General features: G+C 48.8%; 1 protein-coding gene across 2 annotated transcripts; it reads left to right on the forward strand.

Moving 5' to 3' along the window:
• On the forward strand, positions 1–27,452 carry TSPAN33 (tetraspanin 33). Of its 2 annotated transcripts, none has more exons than XM_023223487.1 (8): positions 1–370; positions 18,877–18,934; positions 19,599–19,723; positions 20,035–20,109; positions 22,018–22,113; positions 24,544–24,672; positions 25,165–25,326; positions 25,538–27,452. In XM_023223487.1, the coding sequence occupies exons 1-8, from the start codon at positions 269–271 to the stop codon at positions 25,637–25,639; spliced, it is 849 nt and encodes a 282-aa protein (XP_023079255.1). In that variant the 5' UTR covers positions 1–268; the 3' UTR covers positions 25,640–27,452. The 2 variants fall into 2 exon arrangements, with proteins under 2 accessions (XP_023079255.1, XP_023079254.1); XM_023223486.1 differs by having other exon boundaries at positions 19,596–19,723; positions 25,538–26,601.

Consider the following 27,452-nt stretch of genomic DNA (forward strand, 5'->3'; position numbering starts at 1 on the left):
TTCCTGGGCGCCTGGCTGGCCGGGCTGGTCCTGCGGCCGCGGCTGAGTCTCCGCCGCTCGCGCTGCCCACCGCGGCTCCGGCGGCTCTAGGCGCAGTTCCCCTGCCCGCGAGGCTCCCGGCCCCCCGGCTCCAGCGCCTCCCGCCGCAGCGCAGCTCCCCCGCCGGCCGGGCTCCTGCGCGGCGCGGCTCATGCCCCCGGGCGCTGGGCGCACAGGCCGGCCGGCCGCCACTGGGAAATAGGCCCCCGGGGGCGGCGGCGGCGGGGCCATGGCGCGGAGACCCCGGGCGCCGGCCGCCTCCGGGGAGGAGTTCTCCTTCGTCAGCCCGCTGGTGAAATACCTGCTCTTCTTCTTCAACATGCTCTTCTGGGTGAGTCTCGGGGTCGAGGGCACCTGGGCGGCGGGGTCCACCCGCGGGGTGGAGGGGTGGCCCGGAGTGCCCCACGCGTGGGAGCTGCACTGCCGAGTTTTCTGGGCTGACAGCACTTCGGGGGAATTCATCCTGGGGAGGGACACCCCGGGGACGCCGCGTCTGCAGGGGGCGTTGTAGGGAGGAGGGTATGCCAGGGAATCAGTGAAGACTGATGGGTATTGTCGGGGTGTTGGAGGAGGGTCTGTGTCAGGCTAGAAATGTAGGTTTGAGGCAGCCTGTTGGCCCAAGGCGGACCCACTGGCACATTCATGAAGGGGGTCGGCGGTGGCAGGTGACTTTCAGGCCTGGGGGCCTGGAGGCCTGGCTGGCAAAGAAGAGGAAGGAAAAACCCAAACCTCTCTCTCCACCACTTCAGAGAAGATGGGTTATGGGCATCATCTCTTCCTTTTGCAGGCCTCGTCTACCCCCACCTACACCCGCCCAAAGTCTGGGAAGAGTCACCTCCAGGCGCAGATGTCTTGCCTTTCCCAGCACTGCCCCAAACTTTGCCCCCTCCCTGCCACCCTTCTCAGGGCCAGACTTCACCCCGGAGCCTGACAGTCCCCAGTGTCTTTAAACAGGACCCCGTGTTGGGCCGGAGGGCCAGGGGTTCTTTCAGAATCTTCTGCTTGGGGTGGACAAAGTATTGGGCTGGGACTCCGGACACTTGGATTCCCATCCCACTCTGCCCGTTCATTGTTGACTTGACCGACCTAAGCATGTATGTTCATGTCTGCAGGTCTTGGCTCCCTCCCCCACAAATCCAACCTAGTGTGATCAGGGGTGGCAGAAAGACTGCTGAAGCTGAGAACTGAGCTGAACCAGATCATGCAATGCCAGCTCGACCCTGTTTCCTGGCTCTAGAGAGTCCTGGAGGTTCTGGGGTGTGAGAACATAGGGACGTCCTTCCTCCATTCACCTCCTCTTCTGGCTCCTACCACACCAGAACTGCTGCTTCTAGAGCCCACCATCCTTCCCCATTTCAGCTGGAGACCTAAAGTTCAGACTTACAAGAGGGAAGAATTGAGTCTAAAATATGTTTCCTAGGGGAGGGAGCAAAACAGACATCTGAGCCCTTTGCTGTAAAGGTTTCACAGGGCCCGTGGGGTGAAGTGCAGACACAAAGCACATAAGTGCTGGCCTGTTGGGACAAATGAGAGAAATCTCAGAGGGTGGTGATGAGAGCGTACTCAGCCATCATACTCCTGGGGAAAATGAAACTTGGGCTCCTATCAAATGCTCAGTTTTAGAACTGGAAAAACATTTTAGAAGACATCTTGTCCAGCATCTGTGTTTATGTCTATAAAATGTAGAAAACTAAAGCACAGAAATGTTAAATGTTTTGTCCAAGGTCCAACAGCTGGTTAGCAGGCTTGGTCTGGTGACCTTTCTACTGAACCACAGTGCCTCTGGGGGAAGTCCTCAGCGCAGATGGCTGCTGCTATAGCTGGGGTATTGGCAGTTTTAGTAGTCAACCAGTCAACCCAAGTTCCCATAGTCTAGGTTCTGCTTCAGCTGGAGGTTAGGAAAGAACAAGAAAATCCCTTACCACTCTGCCAGTGCTGAGAGTGTGCTAAGAGACTCCCCACCTACGGGCAAGTATCAGTGAAGTCTCCTCTGTGCTCACTGAGTGTGCCAGGCCAGTGACGTGCCATCCTCGGAGCCAGCACTAGCATCTCAGGGACTTTAGGTCATCACTCTGACTTCCTTTATCTGCTGAGACTGTCTCCATTGGAGCCGTCGGCACCTCACCCTTGTCTGTGCTTGCCAGTGACAACAGCTGGGTGCATCTGTTACACTTGTGTTCCTGGTCTTCTTTTTTTTCTCGAGCTTCCCTACCCCTTACCTCCACCCTACCCCCCTTTTATCAGATAAATGACTTTGAGAGATCTCAGCCAGGAAAGAGTTTGGCTCCACAGACCCATTTACCTTGGTAAAAATGGTACATTCAAGGTCAGAAGACCCGGGTGGCCAAGCTAGCACCACCCCAAATTAGAATAGAGCCCTTTCTTGGCCCTACAGTAGACTCATAAAAAATCAGAGGCTCTAGAAATAGCACACTGAAGGACAAGAGGCTCAGCATCTTTTTGGCACCAACTTACTGTGTGACCCTAAGCCAATGTATCTGTCTCTCTGACTTTAATCTTTCTCTTCTAAAGGAGAAACAATTTCTGCCTTAGTGAACTATTTAAGGATGAATGAATCATTTGGGGGACTGTTATCTTTTTTTTTTTTTTTTTTTTTGAGACGGAGTCTTGCTCTGTCGCCCAGGCTGGAGTGCAGTGGCAGGATCTCAGCTCACTGCAAACTCGGCCTCCCGGGTTCACGCCATTCTCCTGCCTCAGCCTCCTGAGTAGCTAGGACTACAGGCGCCCGCCACCTCGCCCGGCTAGTTTTTTGTATTTTTTAGTAGAGATGGGGTTTCACCATGTTAGCCAGGATGGTCTCGATCTCCTGACCTCATGATCCACCCGTCTTGGCCTCCCAAAGTGCTGGGATTACAGGCTTGAGCCACCGCGCCCAGCCTACTGTTTTCTTTCTTCAAAACCTGGAGCTGGATCTAAGGATGAATCTCCCTGTGTCCTGATTGCCCTTCGTAGGGGACAGTACTTTTCAGGTCTTATTGAATGTCCCTTCTCCCCCAAACTCAGTGCTGCACAGGTATTTTCCATACAAGAGCAGCTGGAGAGAAAGGGCTGCTTCCCCAGATCTGGGGGCCATCTTTCTTCCTAGCCCCTCTTCAGGGACTGGTTCCCATGCTTTCTTTTTTGTAGACTTCTGTCATCCTAATCAAATTCCGCTCTTCTGCCCAGGAAGCACCTATGGATGAGATGATGGTCAGCCCACACCCTTGCAGGCAGAGTGCGTGCTCTGGCCAGCTTCTGGAGTGGCCACGTGGCCGTGGTTATTGTGTCTGTGCCTGGAACCCACTAGGAAGGTGTCTGGCGTCCTCTGGGCTCACATTCAGTGGTGCTGGTGGTGATGGTGGCTATGTCTGCTCTTGCTCTAGAAGCCCTGACTCTTGGGGCATTTGGAGTCTGACTCAGAAAGCTAATGAATTTCTGGGGACAGGGACCAGTTCCTACTGTTCGTGTTTCAAATCTCACTTCCCCTTTGACCTGGGAGTTCTGATTTTCTTCCCTGAATCGTGTTGCTGGGTTACTGACTATGGGGATTCCATGGCCTGGAGTAGCTGCTCTAAGATTCTAAATGTTGTATTTAAATCAGGGCGGCTACAGAGCAGCTGCCTCTCCTCACCTCCCTGTGCGGGACAGCTTCTTACAGAGAAAGACATTGGGGTGGTGCCTGCTTTATGAATTTGGCCATGTGTTGTCAGGAACATTTAGTGCCGCCCACCTCCTTCCTCACTGGTCCTTTTCCCACTGAGGGCAGCAGTTGGCTGGCTTTTGAGTCAGGCAGAGCCCAGAAGCTCAGACCTCCAGCCCCTGTGTCTCAGCCCAGGCTTCCCTAGCAGCTATGCCTCAGGACTCCCATGGCACCTTCTGTATTCTTCGATTGTCACATCCCTTACCTGTGCTGCAATTGTGTTTACTTCTCCGTCTCCCCCTCTAGATTTCGGGATCTCGAGGCTGAGCACAGCCCTGTTCACCTCTGGATCCCCAACGCCCAGCTGCATTTGGCATAAATTGGGTGCTTATTGAATGTTTATTGGATGACGAGTGAGAGGGCAAACCCCACAGGGTAGGGGCATGGTGCCCATCCTCCCTCCCTCGTGGACACTGGCCTGTAAAGATGCAGCTCAACCTGGGGTCCTTGAGCACCTTGGTGATGAGGTACCCAACTGTGTTCTCCCCTGTGATGGGTCTGGTGGCCTGGCATCCCTTCCCTTAAGCTAGGTCAGAAACATGGCAGCCATCCCTTCCTCAGAGCCACACGTACCTACTGTCTACAGCATGTGGATTTTCTCACTTCTACTGCTACGTATATGGACCCCCATTCAGGTCTTCCCTAGGCTGAGCCAAGCCATCGGTGGGGCATCTTCTTCAAGAAATCCACTCTCCCGTGCAGGACTACTGTATTGGAGTCCTTGGGCACTCAGAATCACCCAGACCACTCTCAGCACCATCTCTTTTCATCTGGTTCAAAAATCATGAGGACGTAACCAGGCATCAAGCCAGGCAAAAACCTCTTCTAAGTGGCAGGGGACCTTTCTGCCATCCAGCCTCCTCATCCTATACTTCCAAATACACTAGGAGGTAGAGCCCATCACCTCCTTCCCCCCGCCCCCCATCTTCCCCATAGACTTGGCTGGCTTCAATAACTGAAGATAGATGCTTTTTATAAAAACAACAAAAATTACAAAATATGGGAAATGAAGACAAGAACCATCTCCTTTGCTATGCAGGTCGCATGCACACCTTCTTAACTCCCCAGCAGCTTTGTTTGCCTTGTACCAAGTAGAAAACCATAAACTTAAAGCAGCCTTTAAAAAGAAAAAAAGAAGACTGGGCACAGTGGCTCATGCCCGTAATCCCAGCACTTTGGGAGGCCGGGGCAGGTGGATCACCTGAGGTAAGGAGTTCGACACCAGCCTGATGAACATGGTGAAACCCCATCTCTACTAAAAATGCAAAAATGAACTGGGCATGGTGGTGCACACGTGTAATCCCAGCTACTTGGGAGGCTGAGGCAGGAGAATCACCTGAACCCGGGAGGCGGAGATTGCAGTGAGCCAAGATCATGCCATTGCACTCCAGGCTGGGCGACATAAGCGAAACTCCATCTCAAAAAAAAAAAAAAAAAAAAAAAAAGGAAAAAGAAAACATAGAATGCCTCTCAGATCCTGGTAAGAGGTTAGTGCAAGGCCAGTCCCTCCAGGGCTGTGAGTTTGAATGTTTATTTACTGCAAGCCCTTGCTAGACCTCCCTTCCTCTTTCTTAACCTTGGAAGAACAAAGTCAGCCATGGCCTGAGGAAGATGCCAAAGGCTTGGCCCCAGACATTGTTGAGGAAGGAGCCCTGTGAACTCCTCCACTTCAGAGGGACAGTGTCCCCCAATCCGGAGGGAGAGCGCTGAGAGCCAGCCTCACATGGACAGCCGCCACCTCAGACACCTGTAACAGCAGCGCCACGGAGAGCACAGAAAGACCAGTATGTGAAGGTCATGGGCAGGGAGAGAAGTGGCCCTGCTCTGGGGCCACAGGCTGAAAGTTCTTTGGCTTCATCCAGATATAAGGGTAGGGAGGACTGAGAAACCAGAGGTGGAGACCACTGCCTTGCCCACTTCCCTCTGAGCAGGGACAGGGTTTTGATTGCCACACAGGGAACCACTTTACCCTCAGCTGTCTCCACCATCACCTTCAAAAGAGGAAGAAAAGAGATTCTAAGGAGGGGGTGTGGGCCCTGAGACAGTCGGGTGCCACTGCTTCTTGCAGCCTGGGCTTTGGACTATGGAAGACAGACAAGGCTAGGGCTTTCCCTGGAAGCTGCACTTGCGGGTGGCCCCCCTGTGGCAATGCCATGCCTTTCCTTTTCAGAGCGCTGTTCCAGAGACTTCCCTCTGAGCCACCTCCTGGGCCCTGCTGGCACCCTATCCCTCCCCACCAGCTGCAATCTTCCTTCCCCTGCCTGAGCCCTAGACCATTTGGAGATTATCAGCTGTTCCCCCAAGGGAACCACAAGCAGCTGCTTCTTATCTCCCGTGATGGCTGAGGTGAATATGCAAAATCCTGGGGGTGCTGAGAGGCAGAGATAGGAAGGCAACCAAATGGCCAAGCTCATGAGGCTTTGGGGACATCCAGACCTAGGTTCCAGTCCCACTTCAGCTGCTCACTAGCCAAGTGAACTGAGGAAAGTTGCTGGAATTCTCTGAACATCATCTCTATAAAATGGAGATCCTAACGCCCTCTTGGGTTTGTGGTCAGAATTAAATGAGACAGTGTTTAGCCCAGCACCTGGTCCTTGGCATTCAACAAAAAGTAATGCCACTGCTGTCCCTGTAAACGCTCCTAGAGGTCACCTGCTGGGGGTGGACGTAGAGGGTGAGGCTGAGTGCTCCTCCAGGGAGGACGAAAGACTGGCAAGCAGACAGGGACTGGCTAGGGAAGGGCCAGCCTTTGCTCAGCCCTGTTTGCTCACGTTCTTACCATAACAAAGGAAGACTAAAAACAAAGGAAGAAAATTAAAGAGAAAAGAAAAAAAGCTCAGCAGGAGACAATCATTATTGGTAGCTTTATATTTTTTAGTTTATGGAGAAATTTCCTATTTATCCCATGAACAGAGCCACACTGTTGTCTCCGGGGGCCTTCCCTAGGAATCTAACTAAATCTAACTGTGAGGAAACATCTGCTTCTCAAGGCTTGTCCACCACGTTGGTCTTTTAACATTTTTATTTACGTATTTATTTGTTCATTTGTTTGTTTGTTTAGACATGGTCTTGCTCTTTAACCCAGGCTGGAGTGCAGTGATGGGATCACAGCTCACTGCAGCCTCAACTGCCTGGGTTCAAGCAAATGTCCCACCCCATCCTGTTGAGTAGCTCGGACTGCAGGCGTGCATCACCATGCCCGGCTACTTTTTTTGTTGTTGTTGTTTTAGAGACTGGTCTCACTATGTTGCCCAGACTGGTCTTCAAATCCTGGCCTCAAACGATCTTCCCCACTTTGGCCTCCCAAAGTGGTGGGATTACAGGCATGAGCCACCATGCCCGGCCCTACCTTGGTCTTAAATGCAATCCAGTAGAGATGGACTCTGGGAATGAATTTGCCTGTAATTATTGGCATTCGGGCATAAGAACCAGGAGAACAACCTTTGTTCAGGACCTCAAGTTGAGGCCCTGCAGCCTTTCCTCTCTGAATTACTGTCTTACGGGATGGAATAAGGGTTTTTCCTTTTAAACATCAAATCATGACTATTTTTTCCAGATTTGCAAGAAAAAAAGTCAAGATGAGAAAATTTTCTTCATCTTCTCCTTTCTTCCATTAACATTAGTACCTGCAGCTGTTTATCTGCCTGCAAGTGCTAACAAAAGGCAAACAGAAGAGGACAAGTAGCAACTAACTATTAGGGAAAACTAGGAAACGATTTATTTAGAATATTGCCTGCGTTGTTTTATGAAACGCAGAGACATACACCTAGCAGCCACATCTCTTAGTAAAATTGTTCCTTAGTTCTATAATAGAAATTAATGTTTGTCTCCTCACATGATACAGTGAGTTGGACACAGCAGTATCTGTGTAATATTCTTGTCAAATATATGTAATCTGAATATAACTGTGAGGAAACAGCCAAGTAAATCCAAATCAAGGGACGTTCTGCAAAACAATTGGCCGAAACATAAAAACTGTCAGTGTCCAAAGAAGTGTCAGAACAAGTGTTGGGAAGGATGAGAAGACATTGGAACCCTCACACATGGCTAGTGGGGAAGTAAAAAGGCACAGCCGCTGTGGAAAACAGTTTGGCAGATCCTTAAAAAATTAAACATAGAATTACCATGTGACTCAGCAATTCCCAGGTATAGAGAACTTTGAAAACAGATATTCAAACAAGACCTTTTACACAAGTGTTCGTAGCAATACTATCCACAGCAGGCAAAAGGTGGAAACAACACAAATGTCCACCAATGGAGGAAGGAAGAAACAATTGTGTTATAGTCACACAACCAAGTATTATTCAGCGATAAAAGGATATGAAGTTGGCAGGGCGCGGTGGCTCACGCCTGTGATCTTTTGGAGGCTGAGGCAGGCAGATCACTTGAGGTCAGGAGTGGCCTGGCTAACATAGTGAAACCCGACCTCTACTAAAACTACAAAAATTAGCTGGGTATGGTGGCACACACCTGTAATCCCAGCTGCACAGGAGGCTGAGGCACAAGAATTGCTTGAACCTGAGAGGCACAAATTGCAGTGAGCTGAGATTGCACCACTACACTCCAGCCTGGGTAACAGAGCGAGACTCCATCTCAAAAAACAAACAAACAAACAAACAAACAGGAAATGAAGTAACACATGCTGCAACACAGATGAATCTTGAAAACATTCTGCTAAGTGAGCCAGGCGCAGTAGCTCATGCCTGTAATCCCAGCACTTTGGGAGGCCGAGGCGGGCAGATCATCTGAGGTTGCGAGTTCGAGACCACCCTGACCAATATGGAGAAACCCCATCTCTACTAAAAATACAAAATTAGCCAGGTTTGGTGGCACATACCTGTAATCCCAGCTACTCAGGAGGCTAAGGCAGGAGAATGTCTTGAACCCGGGAGGCGGAGGTTGCGGTGAGCCAGAGATTGTGCCATTGCACTCCAGCCTGGGCAACAAGAGTGAAACTCCGTCTCAAAAAAAGAAAAAAGAAAGCATTCTGCTAAGTGAAAGAAGTCAGACACAGAGGGTCACATAGTGTGTGATTCCAATGACAGGAAATGTCCAGAATAGGCAAACCCATAGATACTGAAAGCAGATTTGTGGTTACCAGGGGCTGGGGTCAGAGGACGGGGTGATGGAAATGGGGAGTGATGGTTTAATGGGTATAGAGTTTCTATTTGGGGTGATGATAAAGCACTGCACCCTGATGGTGGTGATGGTTGCACAGTCATGTGAATGTACTGAAGGTCATGGAACTGTTTACTTTAAAATGTCTAAAATGGCGGCCGGGCGCGGTGGCTCAAGGCTGTAATCCCAGCACTTTGGGAGGCCGAGGCGGGCGGATCACGAGGTCAGGAGATCGAGACCACCCTGGCTAACATGGTGAAACCCCATCTCTACTAAAAAAATACAAAAAACTAGCCGGGCGAGGTGGCGGCGCCTGTAGTCCCAGTTACTCGGGAGGCTGAGGCAGAAGAATGGCGTGAACCCGGGAGGCGGAGCTTGCAGTGAGCTGAGATCCGGCCACTGTACTCCAGCCTGGGCGACAGAGCGAGACTCCGTCTCAAAAAAAAAAAAAAAAAAAAGTCTAAAATGGTACATTTTGTGTCACGTGTATTTTACCATAAATTTTAGTCAGTGTCTTAAAGACCAAAAACAAAGGAAGAAAATTAAAGAGAAAAGAAAGCCAAGAGACTGTTCCAGGCTGAAGGAGATTTAATCTCTAAATGCATGATCCTTGATTGGATCCTGGATAAAAAACAAAAAAAATGTTACAAAGGACATTTTGGGGATAATTGCAGAAAGTTACATATGGACTGTAAATTAGGTCACAGTACTAATGTATTAAAGTTTAAAAAAGAGGTCAGGTGCAGTGGCTTACATCTGGAATCCCAGCACTTTTGGAGGCCATGGCGGGTGGATCACTTGAGCCCAGGGGTTCAAGACCAGCCTGGGCAATATTGTGAAACCCTGTCTCTAAAAAAAATTTAAAAATTAGCCCAGTTGGTAGCACATGTCTGTAGCCCCAGCTACTCAGGAGGCTGAGGCAGGAGGATTGCTTGAGCCCAGGAGGTCGAGACTACAGTGAGCCCTTGATTGTGCCACTGTACTCCAGCCTGGGTGACAAAGCGAGACACTGCCTCAAAAAAAAAAAAAAAAGAATAATATGACAAAATCTATAATGTACACCAGCAGAGCACTGTGACTTCCCAGTGCTCTGTCACTTGAACAATTTTAAGATCCACTACCTTAGCCAAGCCTGGTGGCTCATGCCTGTAATCCTAGCACTTTGGGAGACCAATGCAGGAGGATCACCATGTGCCAGGAGTTTAAGACCAGCTTGGGCAACCTAGCAAGATCCAATCTCTACAAAAAATTTAAAAATTAGGTGAACATCGTGTCATGTGCCTGTACTCAGGAGGCTGAGGCAAGATAATCTCTTGAGCCCAAGAGGTTGAGGCTGCAATGAGCTATGATTGTACCACTGCCCTCCAGCCTGGGCAACACAAGAGTGAGACCTTGTCTGTTGGGTGGGGGTGGGGGAGGGGGGAAGATCCACTGCCTTAAGTTTTGGTGTGATTGATGGGAAATCACCCAGATTAAAGTTTGTAAAACTGTATGCAAGTTAACCCTAGTTTATGAAAATCTGATATTAAAAAACATATAGGCTGGGTGTGATGGCTCACGCCTGTAATCCCAGCACTTTTGGAGGCTGAGGCAGGTGAATCACCTGAGGTCAGGAGTTTGAAACTAGCCTGGCCAACATGATGAAACCCAGTCTCTACTAAAAATACAAAATTAGCCGGGTGTGGTGGCTCATGCCTGTAATCCCAGCTACTTGGGAGGCTGAGGCTGGAGAATCGCTTGAACCTGGGAGGCGGAGGTTGCAGTAAGCTGAGATCGCGCTGTTGCAGTAGGCTGAGATTGTGCCGTTGCACTCCAGCCTGGGCAACAAGAGCGAAACTCTGTCTCAAAAAAAATAAATAAAAATAAAAAGTATGAACTAACAAATTGGGTGGGGGGTGGTAATAGACTATTTTTTAAGAACAGTTTTACAGAAAAATTGAGAAGATAGCACAGAGATGGACATTTCTCAAAAAAACAAAAATTAAAACTACTAGACAATCCAGCAATCCCACTACTGAGTGTTTATCCAAAGGAAAATAAATGAATATATTGAAGAGACATCTGCACTCCCATGTTACTGCAGCACTATTCACAATAGCCAAGAAATGGAATCACCTTAAGTGTCCATCTACAAATGAATGGATATAGAAAATATGATTCATATAAATAATGGGATATTATTCAGCCATAAAAAAGCACGAAATCCTGTCATTCGCAACATAGATACAACTGGAGGTCATTATGTTAAGTGAAATAAGCTGGGCACACAAAGACAAATATTGCATGTATTCACTCATATTTGAGAGCTAAAAAAGTGAAACTCACAGAGGTAGAGAATATAATGATAGTTACCAGAGACTGGGATCCAGGGTCAGGAGGATGAAAAGAGGCTGGTTCATAGGTACCAACATATGGTTACATAGAAGGAATAAGTTCTAGAGTTCAACAGCACAGTAGGATGACTATAGTTGACAACAATATATTGTATTTTTCAAAATAGATTTAAAATGTTTCTAACACAAAGAAATGATAAATGTTCAAGGTGTTGGATGTTCTAAATACCCTGATTTGATCATTAAACACTGTACGCATATATCAAAATATCATACGTTTCCCATAAATACATACAATTTACATATATCAACTAAAAACATGTTAAGATAGTATTGAGAGTTCCCATATATCCCATACTCAGTTTTCCCTGTTATTAACATATTAGTATGATAAATTTGTTGTAATTAATAGTATTATCATTGTGGTCTACACTTTATTGTGTTTTTATTTTCATTTGTATTTAATATCCTTCTGTTCCAGAATCCTATTCAGGATACTACATTACTTTTTTCTTTCTTTCATTCTTTTTCAGACAGGATTTTGCTGTGTTGCCCAGGCTGGAGTGCAGTGGCATAATCATGGCTCACTGCAGCCTCAACCTCCTGGAGTCAACTGATCCTCCCGCCTTAGCCTCCCAAGTAGCTGGGACTACAGGTGCACACCACCATGCCCAGATTATTTTTATTTTTATATTTTGTAGAGACGAAGTCTATATTGCCTAGGCTGGTCTCGAACTCCTGAGCTCAAACCATCCTCTGCCATCGAAAAGTTCTGGGATTCCAGGCGTGGCCCACCATGTTCTGCCCTACATTACATTTAGTTGTCATGCTTCCTTAGGTTCCTCTTGGCTGTGACAGTTTCCTAGACTTACTTTGTTTTTAATGACCTTGACCATTTTGGGGAGTGCTGGTCAGGTATTTTGTAGAATGTCCCTTTATCAGAACTTGCCTGCTGTTTTTCTCATCATTATAATACTGGGGTTATGGCTTTTGGGAGGAAGACCAGAGAAGTAAAGTGCCATTTTCATCACAGCACATCACATCACATCATATCATACAAGTGATTTGGCAACATGATCATTGTCGATGATGGCCTCGATGAAGTAGTGTTTATCAGGTTCCTCCGCTGTAGAGTTAGCCTTTCCCCCTGTGTTCCGCACTGTGCTCTTTGGAAGAAAGTCACTATGCACAGTCTTCACTGAAGGAGTAAGAAGTTAAGCTCTACCTCCTTGAGAATTATTTGAAATTCTTCTACGTGGGAGATTTGTCTTTTCTGCACTATTCATTAAGTCATTTATTTATATCAGCATGGGCCCACAGATGTGTATTTTTTATTTTGGGTAATAATTCAATATTTCTTCATTTTGACGCTCAAATCATTCTAGCCTTGGCCATTGGGAACTCTTTCAGTTGGCTTCTGTGTCCCTTTGGGATGCTCACATTGATGGGGATAGTGATGTGGGGAATTCATTTTTGTTTCTTCGTGAGCATTTCCTTTCTTTGGGGCACTACAAGATGCCCTAGGCGGCCGGGCGCGGTGGCTCAAGCCTGTAATCCCAGCACTTTGGGAGGCCGAGACGGGCGGATCACGAGGTCAGGAGATCGAGACCATCCTGGCTAACACGGTGAAACCCCGTCTCTACTAAAAAATACAAAAAACTAGCCGGGCGAGGTGGCGGGCGCCTGTAGTCCCAGCTACTCGGGAGGCTGAGGCAGGAGAATGGCGTAAACCCGGGAGGCGGAGCTTGCAGTGAGCTGAGATCTGGCCACTGCACTGCAGTCCGGGCAACAGAGCCAGACTCCACCTCAAAAAAAAAAAAAAAAAAAAGATGCCCTAGGCTCATCTTGTGCCTCTCCTGCCCCCATCCTAGAATCAGCCACTTCTCCAAGGAGCCCAGGGGATGGCTATTTTCATTACAAGGTGATCACTCACCTTACATAGAGATAATGGTACTGGTGTGTGCAAATCATTTTATATAATTTGACTGACAACTTTTCAGGAACATATATTTTGCTAAAAGCTAGACTCAGCCATTTTAAAAGTTGTATCTAGCTCTTAAAAGTTTCCAGCTAGGCTTCATTCTAGTCAGAATGTGAAAAGCTATCCAAAGAAGAGAAATGTCTTTATCTCCATCCTCGTCGCAAAAGGAGGTCATTCATGATATTGTGAGGTGCTATAAGGATTTTACAGAAAATTCTGACATAGAGGAAAGAGTTCCAGAATGAGATTGGGAGGTTGGATTTGGTCCAGATGGTGCACTGCACCCATATGCACTTGATTAAGTGTTACTTCCACTCTTTTGGCCTCATCTATAAAAAGAGGTGAGTGGCCAAACCCACTTCTAAATTTCTGTTCACCTCCAAATGTGATGCTACGAACAGCAGCAGCAGCACTAACTTTGGAAAGGCAGTAGCTTTGAGGAATCCAGGGTGGGAAGTGGGGGCAGGAATGGGGGTGTGCAAGGTCAAGCTGTGAAATGTAGAATTTGAAAGCTCAGGGTAGAGATATCATTAATGATCATATTAAATATTAATAATATTAAAGACTTTTTTTTTGAGATGAAGTCTTGCTCTGTTGCCCAGGCTGGAGTGCAGTGGTGTGATCTCCGCTCACTGCAAGCTCCACCGCCTCCTGGGTTCATGCCATTCTCCTGCCTCAGCCTCCCGAGAAGCTGGGAGGTGCCTGCCACCATGCCCGGCCAATTTTTTTGTATTTTTAGTAGAGACGGGGTTTCACCGTGTCAGCCAGAATGGTCCCGATCTCCCGACCTTGTGATCCACCCACCTCAGCCTCCCAAAGTGCTGGGATTACAGGCGTGAGCCACCGCACCCAGCCGACTTAATCTTGATTTTAATGTAGCCTGCATCTGTGGCTCTAGATCCCTGGCTGATTGTTCTTTAGGCTTGTAGGTTCTCAGACTTGGCTGCACATTGAAATAACCGAGAACACATTCAGAAATACTGTTGCCTGAGTCCCAATGCCAAAGATTCTGATCCACTTGGTTTGGGATGCAGCCTAGGCATTAGCAGTTTTTTAAGCCTCTCTCCCAACAACCCTAAGTTCCAGGCGACTCTAATGGCAGCCAAAGTTGAGCATATGCTTTCAGCTATAAATGCTCTTGTCCCTCCACCATATAGCACATGGATTCAGGATCCTCAGTGTACTGTCTGCATAGCAGCGGATGAATTGGGTTTGGATAGTGTATTAGTTTCCTGTTGCTGCTGTAACAAATGACCACAAACTCAGTGGCTTAAAACAACACAAACTAATTTTCTTATATTTCTGGTGGCCAGAAGTCCAAAATGGGTCTCACCGGGCTAAAATCAAACAGGTCTTACGGGGCTAAAATACGGCAGCACTGCATTCCTTCAGGAAGTGCTAGGAGGGAACCGCCTCCTCGCCTGCTCCAGCTTTTAGAGGCAGCCCTCATTCCTCCATCCATAGCACCACAGCAGTCCGGCCTCTGCCTCCATTGTCATCTCCTTCTCTGCCTCCGGCCCTCTTGCCTCCTTCTTAGAAGGTCTTTTGTGATTGTATTGAGTCCTTGGGGATAATCCCCCTAGCTCAAAATTCTTAATCACATTTGCAAAGTTCCTTTGGCCATGAAAAATAACACATTCACAGGTTCCAGGAATTAGGACATGGACATCTTTGAGGGGACATTATTCTCTCTACCATAGATAGAGACAGAGCAACTGCTGTAATTACAGGCCTGTAAATAGAGTTAACTTACTCACCCATTTTTTCAACTTTTATTTTAGGTTCAGAGGTACATGTGCAGGTTTGCTATATAGGTAAATTGTGTGTCATGGGGTGATATTTCATAAGCCAGGTAATAAGCATTAGTAGTTTTCCATCTTCTCCTTCCTCCTGCCCTTCACTCTCAAGTACATGTGTCCATGTGTACTCAATGTTTAGCTCCCACTTACAAGTGAGAACACGTGGAATTTGGTTTTCTGTTCCTGGGTTAATCTGCTTAGGATAATGGCCTCCAGCTGTATCCATGTTGCTGCAAGGACACAACTTCATTGGTTTTTATGGCTGCATAGTATTCCATAGTGTATATGGACCACATTTTCTTTTTTCTTTTCTTTTTTTTTAGACAGAGTCTCGCTGTTTCTCTAGGCTGGAGGGCAGTGGCATGATCTTGGCTGACTGCAACCTCCGCCTCCTGGGTTCAAGTCATTCTCCTGCCTTAGCCTCCTGAGTAGCTGAGACTACAGGCACATGCCACCATGCCTGGCTAATTTTTGTATTTTTAGTAGAGATGGGGTTTCACCACGTTTACCAGGATGGTCTCGATCTCTTGACCTCATGATCCACCTGCCTCAGCCTCCCAAAGTGTTGAGATTACAGGGGTGAGCCACCGCACCCGGTCCCACATTTTCTTTTCTTTCTTTTTTATTTTTATTTTTTTGAGATGAAGTCTCACTGTGTCACCCAGGCTGGAGTGCAATGGCGCGATCTCAGCTTGCTGCAACCTCCACCTCCAAGGTTTAAGTGATTCTCCTGCCTCGGCCTCCCGAGTAGCTGGGACTACAGGCATGTGCCGCCATGTCCGGCTAATTTTTGTGTTTTTAGTAGAGATGGGGTTTCACCATGTTGGCCAAGCTGGTCTCAAACTCCTGACCTCATGATCCACCCGCTTTGGCCTAAGTGCTGGGATTATAGGCGTGAGCCACCACGTTTGGCCCGGCCCTACATTTTCTTTATCCCGTACTGTTGGTGGGCATTTAGGTTGATTCCATGCCTTTGCTATTGTGAAGAGTGCTTGTTTGGCCTTTGTTGTTTTATCTGTACTACGATTTAATCAGGGAACATCTTTGTGGAAAATTATACACCCTGGTGAAATTTTAACATGAAAAACAATGAGAGCCTGGGAGCAACAGAAATCAAGAGCAGATACACATTTTTCGATAGTTCAGTGAAATGACACTCAGAACTGTGATTGGCTGTGATGGGTTTATTTTATTTTATTTTATTTATTTTATTTTATTTTATTATTTTATTTTATTTATTTTTTGAGTCAGAGTCTCACTCTGTCACCCAGGCTGGAGTGCAATGGCACAATCTCAGCTCACTGCAAGCTCTGCCTTCCGGGTTCACTCCATTCTCCTGCCTCAGCCTCCCAAGTAGCTGGGACTACAGGCACCTGCCACCATGCTCGGCTAATTTTTTGAAGTTTTAGTAGAGACAGTGTTTCACCGTGTTAGCCAGGATGGTCTCGAACTCCTGACCTCATGATCCACCCGCCTCGGCCTCCCAAAGTGCTGGGATTACAGGCGTGAGCCACCGCGCCCGGCCTGTGGTGGGTTTTAAAGGGCAGACAGAGATGCTCACTCACTGTGGCGGAGGACTGGCCACCAGGCCTGGGGAATGACTGGCATCTCTGTCGTGTAGTTTCCCTGCCTCCCCCATGCTCTGTGAGCCTGGCAGTGCTGTGGGACAAGGCGCCAGCTGGCACCTGCAGCTCTACTAGCAGCTCCCTCCCTCCTGGACAAAGAGTATGAAGGCTGGCAATAACACTTCGGGCCCTGAGTTAGAGGCATGGTCAAATGATGTGAGGTGGGAAGAGACCGGGGCTAGCCGGGTGCCGTGATTCACACCTGTAATCCCAGCACTTTGGGAGGCTAGGGTGGGAGGATCAATTGAGCCCAGGAGGTCAAGGCTGAAATGAGCTATTATCATGCCACTGCACTCCAGCCTGAGCAATAGCACAAGACCCTGCTCCCCCACCCTGCAAAAAAGAGGGGGCTGTACATACAGGCAGAGAAGAGTTCTGGAAGATGTGGTTTTAGATAATGATTGCCATTTACTGCTGAATGCACCTGCCATCCCCTGCCAGATGGCAGAGGACCTTCAACAAGGAGGCCTACAGGAAAAAATGTCTTTGTACCAAGGGACTCATCTGACCCTATTACCTGTTCTGGGGGCCTAGCTCGCTTCTTCCACCAAAGCCTCATGGTGGCTCTTTCCAGCTACTTTCTGTCTTGCAGGACAGTGGTGTCTAGCCAGCCATCTCCTTCCCCACTGAGTTGGTCAAGACCCTGTTGCTGAGAACTCTCTCCTGCCAGAGCTTGGCCCCATCTGTTGCCATGGCAACAGCCAGCTGCTGCTTAGCACCAGCCTGGAGACTGGGCACAAAAAAGGGTAGCCAAGGGAAGTAGGCACTGGGGCTGCGCTGCACCCCTGGAGACCTGGGGGTTGGGGGGCAGATAAGGCCCCTTTGGGGTCTCCTATTAGTCTCTGATGGGTTTGTTCTCTCAGGGAGAAGCCACAAAATGTGAAAGATCTAAACTCCTCTCTATTCCTCCACAATGGAATCAGAGTTTGTGAAGATAAAGGTTCCTTTGCCAAGGCAGTTCCGGTGCTTACACACATACACTCACACACAGTCCTTCACATTGGAGTGCACTTTCTTTTTGTACTTGACACGATATTGACATCTAAGAGGGTTAGAGAGCTGGGAGTATGCAACCGCCCAGGCCTGCTTTAGGTATAAAACCTGCCCTTTGATGCAGATAGATTTGAATTCAAAACTTTTCCATTTCTCTGTGACCCTGGGCAAGTTAACTATCAATAATGATAGGTAATATTTATTGTCAGGCATTGTGTTAAATGCTTTCCATGCATTATTTTATTTGATTCTTACAGTAATCTTATCAGTTGTTTGTTCTTACTTCCCATCCTCAGATACAGAAACTGAGGCTCAGAAATTTACCCTATATGTACCCAAGTTTGACTCGCTCTGAAGACTGTGTTCTTTTTAATTTTTAACTTAAATTTTTTAGAGACGGGGTCTCGCTCCGTCACCCAGGCTGGAGTGCCATGGTACAGTCATGGCTCACTGCAGCTTTGCACTCCTGGACTCAAACCATCCTCCTGCCTTAGCCTCCTGAGTAGCTGGGACTACAGGTGCATACCACTGCACCCAGCTAATTATTATTTTGTGTGTGTGTCTAGAGACAAGCTCTCACTGTGTTACCCAGGCTGGTCTCAAACTCCTGGCCTCAAGTTGATTCTCCTACCTTGGCCTCCCAAAATGCCCAGCCTGAAGCCCATATTCTTAATCACTGTTTAGTATTAACCCTGGATTGCCTTAATGTCCTCATCCGCAAAGTGGGCATAATAACTGCCTCACAACCTAATTGTGTTGTGAGGACTGAATGAATAATGAAAAATATAATGTGAGTAAAAGTGTCTCATGGAGGCTGGGTGTGGTGGCTCACGCCTGTAATCCCAGCACTTTGGGAGGCTGAGGTGTGCGGATCACAAGGTCAGGAGATCGAGACCATCCTGGCTAACACAGTGCAACTCTGTCTCTACTAAAAATACAAAAAAAAATTAGCCGGGCATGGTGGCAGGTGCCTGTAGTCCCAGCTACTTGGGAGGCTGAGGCAGGAGAATGGCGTGAACCTGGGAGGCAGAGCTTGCAGTGAGCTGAGATCACGCCACTGCACTCCAGCCTGGGCAGCACAGTGAGACTCCATCTCAAAAAAAAAAAAAAGTCTCATGGAGGTAAATCCCTGGCAGATTCTATCAGCAGAATCACTGGGGAGGTGAAAGATGCTCACCTTTGAGTCCTAGGAAAGTTGTCCTTCTCCTGCTCTCCTAGGTTACTCACGGCATTCAGGGCTCTCTGGTTTCCAGAATCTCAGGGTCTGGTTCTTTCCCTGTCTCCACAGGTGATTTCCATGGTGATGGTGGCTGTGGGTGTCTACGCTCGACTGATGAAGCATGCAGGTGAGCTGTAGCTCTCCCTCCCTGCTCCACCTTGTGCCATGCCCCTTCCCCCTCTGCCTCCTTCAGCCTGGCCCTCACACATTAGCTATGGTGCTGAAGGAGGCAGCCTCCCTGGAGCCAAATCTTCATGGTCTACTTAGGTGTCAGACCCCCTCCATACCAGTGCCCCTGGATTTCCCTGAGCCCCTCTGAGTCTTCCAGGATATGCCTACATTTGAGGCTTAGGAAGTGTCTGAGAAAGAAGCTAGGCCCCTGGGAGCAGACAGTCATCAAGGGCTGTAGCCCCTCCCTAGCTCTGTTCTGGAGAAACCCAACCACCATTCCTATTTCACCACACAAGTCTCCAGGAAACAGAATCTGCAAAGCTGGTGAGCCTAATACCATTCTAATTCTTTTCTGGAGGGAAAGCAGCCCCTCCTCTCTTAAGCCCAGGAATGAAGGCTTTTATTTCATTAGTTTCTCAAATTAAATGACACAACCCTTCTGGCCCCTTTTTGGTTCTCCCCCTGGGACAGGGGTGCTGCCTCCCCTTAACCTTCATCCAACCATACTGGAGATTCCCCCACCAGGGGAAGGAGAACAGTTTGGGGCACCCTCCCACCCCATCCATGGGTTCCTCAGTGGGCACCGGGCTCAGGCTGAGATCCGGCTCCTTCTCCAGAAGCAGCCCTAGCCTGCCTGGCGGTGGACCCTGCCATCCTGCTGGTCGTGGTGGGTGTCCTCATGTTCCTGCTCACCTTCTGTGGCTGCATTGGGTCCCTCCGTGAGAACATCTGCCTCCTGCAGACGGTGAGTGGTCAAGGCCCCACAGGAAAGACCCTGGCCCTCTCCCCATCATGCCTCTTAGCCTCCTAGGGCCCTTTGGTTTCCTTGTCCCACCCTACCCCCAGGCCTGTGCTGTCCGCTCCTCAGTGCAGAGCTCAGCCCAGGTGACCCAGCACAGGGTGGCCACCCCCAGGACAGTGTCCCAGAGGCAGCTGCCTTTCTCATGTGTGGGGCATCTGGGAGAATTGCCTGGCAGCTCCCAGCATCCCCATGACCCTGGGAAGGGCCGCTGCCCTGAGTGGTCCCAGACGCCTCCTCTTCCTGCTGCTCCACAGTTCTCCCTCTGCCTCACCGCCGTGTTCCTGCTGCAGCTGGCCGCTGGGATCCTGGGCTTCGTCTTCTCAGACAAGGTAATGCTGGGAGCCGGGAGGCCTCCTCAGGTGTGGCCCAGAGGGAGGAGGGAAAGTTCCTGCCCACGTTTAGCCTGGTTAATGAACCACAGCGCTCCTTCCATTGAGAAACACCAGCCATCGCAAAGTTCATTAAGGGTGAATGAATTGCCTGTAAGCTCATCATATTTGAAGAGAATTTTAAGATCATAAGGTGCTTTCCTCTGACAGTCTGAGAAGCTAACAGGGAAGTAAATTATACAAACACAAAGTTAAAATAATTTAGAAACTTTAATGGCAAATGACAGAATCAAACTCAATAATCAAGTGGGCCATTCTTACTTCTTTTAAAAATTGTTTATTGAGATAAACAGAAGGAAGGAAGGAAGGGGGAAGAGAACAAGATTTTGTTTTGCGGTTTTTTTCTTTCTTTTTTTTTTGTGGGGGGGGTGGTTGTTGGTTTTGTTTTTTAAGAGATGGGAGTCTCACTAGGTTGCCCAGGCTGGCCTTGAACTCCTGGACTTAAGTGATCCTCCTGCCTCCATCTCCTAAGTATCTGGGATTACAGTCATGTGCCACCATGCTTGGCTTAAGAAAAGGGTTGTGTGTGTGTGTGTGTGTGTGTGTGTGTGTTTTAAGATGGAGACTCTCTGTCACCCAGGCTGGAGTGCAGTGGCGCAATCTTGACTCAATGCAAGCTCCGCCTCCCGGGTTCACGCCATTCTCCTGTCTCAGCCTCCCGAGTAGCTGGGACTACAGGCACCCACCACCTCGCCCGGCTAATTTTTTGTATTTTTAGTAAAGACGGGGTTTCACCGTGTTAGCCAGGATGGTCTCGAACTCCTGACCTCCTGATCCACCTGCCTCGGCCTCCCAAAGTGCTGGGATTACAGGTGTGAGCCACCGCGCCCGGCCACGAAAATGTTTTGAACGATGCTTGCCATATCTGGAAATGGTCTGCCATTCAGTGACATTCCTTTTTAAGAACTAGAATGCCTTTCCCAAAAGGCAAATGATTGCCAAGGGCAGAGTACAAAACTATGGAAAGAAAATTTGAGAAAAGTAGTGGGGCAGGAAGGAAGAGACTATGGTAGAAAATTATGAAATTGGGCCAGGCGCGGTGGTTCATGCCTGTAAACCCAGCATTTTGGGAGGCCGAGGCGGGCAGATCACTTGAGGCCAGGAGTTCGAGTCTAGCCTGGCCAACATGTCGAATCCCTGTCTCTACTAAAAAACACCAAAAAAATTAGCTGGGTGTCAGGAGGCTGAGGCACAAGAATCACTTGAACCCAGGAGAAGGAGGGTGCAGTAAGCTGAGATCGTGCCACTACACTCCAGTCTGGGCGACAGTAAAACTGTATTCTAGAGAAGAAAAAAAAAGAAAAGAAAAGAAAAGAGAAAAGAAGAGGGGAGGGGTAGGGAGGGGAGGAGAGAAGAGAAAATTATGAAATCGAGAGCCGCTGAGTTAATTCCCAGTTTCCTAGTCCTCCTGGCTTAGAAAGATCCTGAAATGATGTATTAAATAGCTGAGTCTAAAGAGATGCAATTATCTCATGTCCACTAGAGGGCAGTGCCTCAGCTCAGTAAGCTACTTCCTATTAAAAAATTAAAAATTAATTTATTTTCATCAGTCAACAAGTATTTTGTGATAGTAGCATTCAGAGATAGATATGCATTGGAATATCTTGAAATGTGTCTCTGAAAAGCTTCAACAGCAGGTCCAGCATTTCTCCTGCCCACTGGTACCTGAGGGCCTTGGGATGGATGGGCTTTGGAACTGAACTGGCTGTCTTCCACCATTAGGACTCAGTTCTGATTTCAAGGCAGACTCAATTAAGAAGGATGACCCCTGTCTACTGTTATTTTTGCAGGAAGGAGCAAGTTAGGGATTAGTCCTCTGTTCTGATTCCTTGCCCATGTCTCCGGCAGGCTCGAGGGAAAGTGAGTGAGATCATCAACAATGCCATTGTGCACTACCGAGATGACTTGGATCTGCAGAACCTCATTGATTTTGGCCAGAAAAAGGTATGGGTCAGCCAGTGGTCCGGGGGACTGTGGGTAAAAGTGAACGTCATCCCAAGAGTTGCCTCACCCTCTATGCCTGTGGAGCTCTTCATTACCTGCCAGGTAATGGCTTCTGGGAAGGGGTTTGGCAAAAAACCATACATAGCAGAGTGCTTTAAACGTACTTTTAAAGACACAGAACAGTATATATTGTAATCTACTGTGTTATAAGTGGTTACCTACAGGGGGATGAGGAACTGCGCAGATTCTTGAATATTACCTCTTCGAAAGTGACATTTTCGGCTGCTCCGAAGGGAGTGAGTTATCTCATTTGATTGTTCACTGTCAGCTACAGATCGAACTCCTTGTTCTACTCTTCCCCCCTCCCCATTCCACTTCTGCACTTGACTAAACTAAAAAAAAGAAAGTTACATTTTAAAAATTGTGATAAAATTTACATAATGTAAAATTTACCATTTTTAAGCATGCAGATCTGTGGCATGAAGTACCTTCAGTTGTTGTGCAGCCATCACCACCATCACCTGAACAAACGCTCATCTTCCTCAGCTGAAACTCTGTATCCATCAAACACAAACTCCCGGCCGGGCGCGGTGGCTCAAGCCTGTAATCCCAGCACTTTGGGAGGCCGAGACGGGCGGATCACGAGGTCAGGAGATCGAGACCATCCTGGCTAACATGGTGAAACCCCGTCTCTACTAAAAAATACAAAAAACTAGCCGGGCGAGGTGGCGGGCGCCTGTAGTCCCAGCTACTCGGGAGGCTGAGGCAGGAGAATGGCGTGAACCCGGGAGGCGGAGCTTGCAGTGAGCTGAGATCGGGCCACTGCACTCCAGCCTGGGTGACAGAGCGAGACTCCGTCTCAAAAAAAAAAAAAAAAAACACTAACTCCCCATTTTCCTCTCTTGAAACTCTGTATCCATTAAACACTAACTCCCCATTTTCCTCTCCTGAAACTCTGTATCCATTGAACGCTAACTTTCCATTTTCCTCTCCCCCAGCAACCACTGTTCTACTTTCTGTCAGTAAATTTTACAACTCTAGGTACCTTAAATGAGTGGACTTACAGTGTTAATGCTTTTTTGAGTGGCTTATTTCACTTAGCATGTCTTCAAGTTTCATCTCTATTGTAGCATGTGCCACAACTTCCTTCCTTTTGAAGGCTGAATAATACTCCACTGTATGTATATGCCACATTTTGTTTATCCATTCATTCACCAGTGGAGACAAGGGTTGCTTCCACCGTTTGGCTATTGTGAACAAGGCTGCTATGAATCAAAAGTTAACATTTAGGCCAGGCATGGTAGCTTACACCTGTAATCCCAGCACTTTGGGAGGCCAAGGCAGGCAGATCATTTGAGGTCAGGAGTTTGAGACTAGCCTGGCCAACATGATGAAACCCTGTCTCCATCAAAAATACAAAAATTAGCCGGGTTTGGTGGTGCACACCTGTAGTCCCAGCTACTCAGGAGGCTGAGGTACGAGAACAGCTTGAATTTGGGAGGTGGAGGTTGCAGTGAGCCGAGATCGTGCCGTTGAACTCCAGCCTGGGTGACAGAAAGAGACTCTGTCTCAAAAATAAATAAGTAAAAAATAAAAAGTTAACTTTTTTCCCCCCCTTAAGACAGAGTCTTACTCTGTCACCTAGGCTGGAGTGCAATGGCATGATCTTGGCTCACTACAACATCCGCCTCCTGGGTTCAAGTGATTCTCCCTGTCTCCGCCTCCTGAGTAGCTGGGATTATAGGTGCCCCCCAAACCACACCCAGCTAATTCTTGTATTTTTAGTAAAGATGGGGTTTTGCCATATTGGCCAGGCTGGTCTTGAACTCCTGACCTCAGGTGATCCGCCCACCTCAGCCTCCCAAAGTGCTGGGATTACAGGTGTGAGCCAAGCACCTGGCCAAAAAAGTTAACTTTTAAGTAAAAGTGCTTTGAGACAAGTCCTGAGTTCCCCTTTCTCTGGTGCAATAGACACTTGACTTTGAGATCCAGTTTGCTCTCATGGAGTAATGATGGACTCACAATATTGAAGATTCCTCTATCTTAAGGAGAAGTTTTTCAGCACTGATCCTTTAATTATATCAGTCAATACTTTTGATCACTTCCATTTGCCTGCAAAGCCAAAAACTTCTCTCAAGAAGATTATAGCTGACTATGTAAAACAAAATATATGTACAACTCAACTGTAATACCAACAAGCACAGTGGTAAGTTATAACCAGATATACAAAGTAATAGAAATTAAGAAGTGAGAATATCTTCAGGCGAAGGCAACTGGGAAGCCGGAGCTCAAAGTTTAAGGCTGTGTTAAAACACAACCCGAAGTTCCCAGTGGAAGCTTCCTATAGACTTTTGGTGGCTCTGAGAATTCCCCTTGTCACCTCAGTGTGAGGGGTGGGTAATTGTTAACCTCTGGTGGGTTTTGTTGCAGTTTAGCTGCTGTGGAGGGATTTCCTACAAGGACTGGTCCCAGAACATGTATTTCAACTGCTCGGAAGACAACCCCAGTCGAGAGCGCTGCTCTGTGCCTTACTCCTGTTGCTTGCCTACCCCTGACCAGGTAAGCCAGCATCCCACCTCACTTCCTCCTGGGCAGCGAGCTGAGTCACTTTCTGATGGGGGCAGCTTCTATTGGGAATCCCCATCCCCTAGCTTAACCAGTCATGTGGGACAGGTGCCAGGTGTTTTCATTCACCCCGGCCTGATGCTTCTGTTAACCTCGCACTCCTGTAGCCCACATGGAGTTCAGAAGGTACAGATTTAACTTTTAAGTTCAGGTTCAGTACCTGTGCAGATTTGTTACATAAGTAAACTTGTGTCTTGGGGGTTTGTTGTACAGATTATTCCACCACCCAGAGCAAAGAGACCTGGACCCTGACCTCTCAGAGGAAGGGAAGTCTGCATTTGGCAACTTCCAACCCAACATCCTCCACATATATTCTCTGACAATTTAGGAGTTTAGGAAGGGTGTTCCGGAAGCCCATCAGCTAAGGCCCCAAACAAAAAGTTATTGGAATTAGAGTCCCAACTGGCTTTTCAACTCTTTCCCCAGGCAGTGATCAACACTATGTGTGGCCAAGGTATGCAGGCCTTTGACTACTTGGAAGCTAGCAAAGTCGTCTACACCAATGGCTGTATTGACAAGTTGGTCAACTGGATACACAGCAACTTATTCTTACTTGGTGGTGTGGCTCTAGGCCTGGCCATCCCCCAGGTAACTTACCCTGTGAGACTTGTGGGTCCCACACACTCTGTAAAGACTCCTTTGTTTTGGGGAAGGCCCTCGGGAATCAGCGAGGGTGTCAGGCACTGACGTGGCTGAGGGTGGGGAAAGGGATAGTGCTGGCCGCACTGGAAAGATCGAGCCAGGGAAAACAAAGCCATCACTCACTGCTGAGGGCCCAATTCCTTCTTGCCTCTCCCAGCTGGTGGGAATTCTGCTGTCCCAGATCCTAGTGAATCAGATCAAAGATCAGATCAAGCTACAGCTCTACAACCAGCAGCACCGGGCTGACCCATGGTATTGAGAAGCCATCCTGCACCTCCTCACCATGTCAACTGGCAAGCCTCATCAACCAACAGCAGCGGGTGCTGAGAACAGCACCAAACGGAGATTTGGATTCCAGCCCCCCAGTGACAGCCCAGTGGGAAGAAGCAAACTCCAGATGGGCAGAAGGCAGGGTGCACAGGTGGCTCCGGTCTCAGGAGGATGCGCCCCTTCTCCCCCATCCCAGCCCTCAGCATTGTGCGAGAGTGATACCCTTAAGCGTTTGGGTTTATGTTTTTAGTTTTGTTTGGGAAACAGCAGTTGCACGGAGAGTTACAGTGTAGTGCTGCTGCCGTTTCACCGAGGCACTGCCACCACCAGCTCTATCAGGGATGCTCCTGAGCTTGGCGGACATACTTAGATCCTAACGTGCCACTGAGACCTGGCTGTGGAGAGTAGCACTGGCAGCCCTGCCTGGAGTTCAGTTGGCATGATACCAGCTCCAGAAGGGAAGGGAGTGAAGCAGACAGTGAGGAGCGAGCCTGGGGGTCGGCTGGGGACAGCCGTATGTGCTAGCTGGGAGTGGAGGGGGATATGTTTACCAAATGCCTGCCCTGCCATCCTCCCAGGTAGTCAGAGTGAGCTACATCCTGCCCCGCCTTCATTTCCATGGAAACATGGCAGCTAGGGCACGGGGTACAGCAGCAGCCAAATTCTTCCCCACCTCCCCTACTTTGAAAAAAAGTTTGGAACCCTGGTCCCTATACTCTGCAGTCAGAAGTGGGACTGAGCCATACATGCCCTTGAATTCCTCCCTGTCTGGCCCTCCCTCTCCAGCAAGTGGGGTTTTCTTTAACTTGGCAGTGTGCAGAGGAGAAGTGGTAACACCCCCACCCCATTCCCCTGCATGGGAGCTCAGTATTCCTGCAGGGTAAGAGGTAGGAATCTTGCTGGGACGAGCGGAGCCAGAAGTGGCAATAAAAAACGTGTTGACCTGGGCTACGCTGGACTCCATGAATTTTCCATTCTGGCAACTGGAAGGGGAGGAGTAGAAGGGCCCTGCAGAGGACGGCACTGGAGACTCCTAAACGCACACACCTCCCCTTTGCTGCCCCCCACACGCACGTCTCCTTCAACCGATGCATTGCCACCCTCCCACAGCCTCGCCCTCAGCTCTAAATTAGGTCGAAAGAGTCCCAGTTCCGATCTAGAAACAGCATAATTTTGTTCCAAAACCTGATGTGTTTTTTTCTAATTAAAATTAATTTGTCACCCAAAACAGGAGGGGGATGGGGAGGAGGGACATGAGCACTCCACTGGGGCCGGGACGGGGGATGAGGAGGAAGAAGGCCCTTTTCCCTATCCGGGCCCTCCACGCCCTTTTCCCCCAGGCTGCTGTAGGGAGGACTCCGAGGAAGCTCGGCGCGGTGCGCTGGACCTCCAGGCGCCGGGAGGAGCGAGCGAGGCAGGCGGGGCGGGCGCGTCCGGGGCGGAGAGCTGGGCTTCGTGGGTGGTCCCCGCCCCCGCGGCGGCCTCTGCCCGCGCCTGGGTCCCCCCACCCGGAGGAGCTGGGGACTGTGCGAGCCGCTTTCCCACCTAGTGTTCCCGGAGTCTCTCCACTCACCCAGCTATCGGGCGCCCAGACCAGGGGCTCGGCCTGGCGGGGGAAAGCCTCGACCGAACTGCTGGGGGGACAAAGAGCCGCGAATTCGCTCCCTGCCCCCAGTGTCTCCTAAGCGAGCCTTCTGCCCCTAGGAAGGCGCCTTTCCAGCAGCCGCCTGGGACCCCGGCCAGTGTTTAGCTCCCAACTAGTAACAGACGGAAGAAAAAATAAAATCATCTAGAATCCAGAA

The sequence above is a fragment of the Piliocolobus tephrosceles genome, chromosome 8 (genome assembly GCF_002776525.5).
Source record: "Piliocolobus tephrosceles isolate RC106 chromosome 8, ASM277652v3, whole genome shotgun sequence".
NCBI classification, from domain to species: Eukaryota; Metazoa; Chordata; class Mammalia; order Primates; family Cercopithecidae; genus Piliocolobus; species Piliocolobus tephrosceles.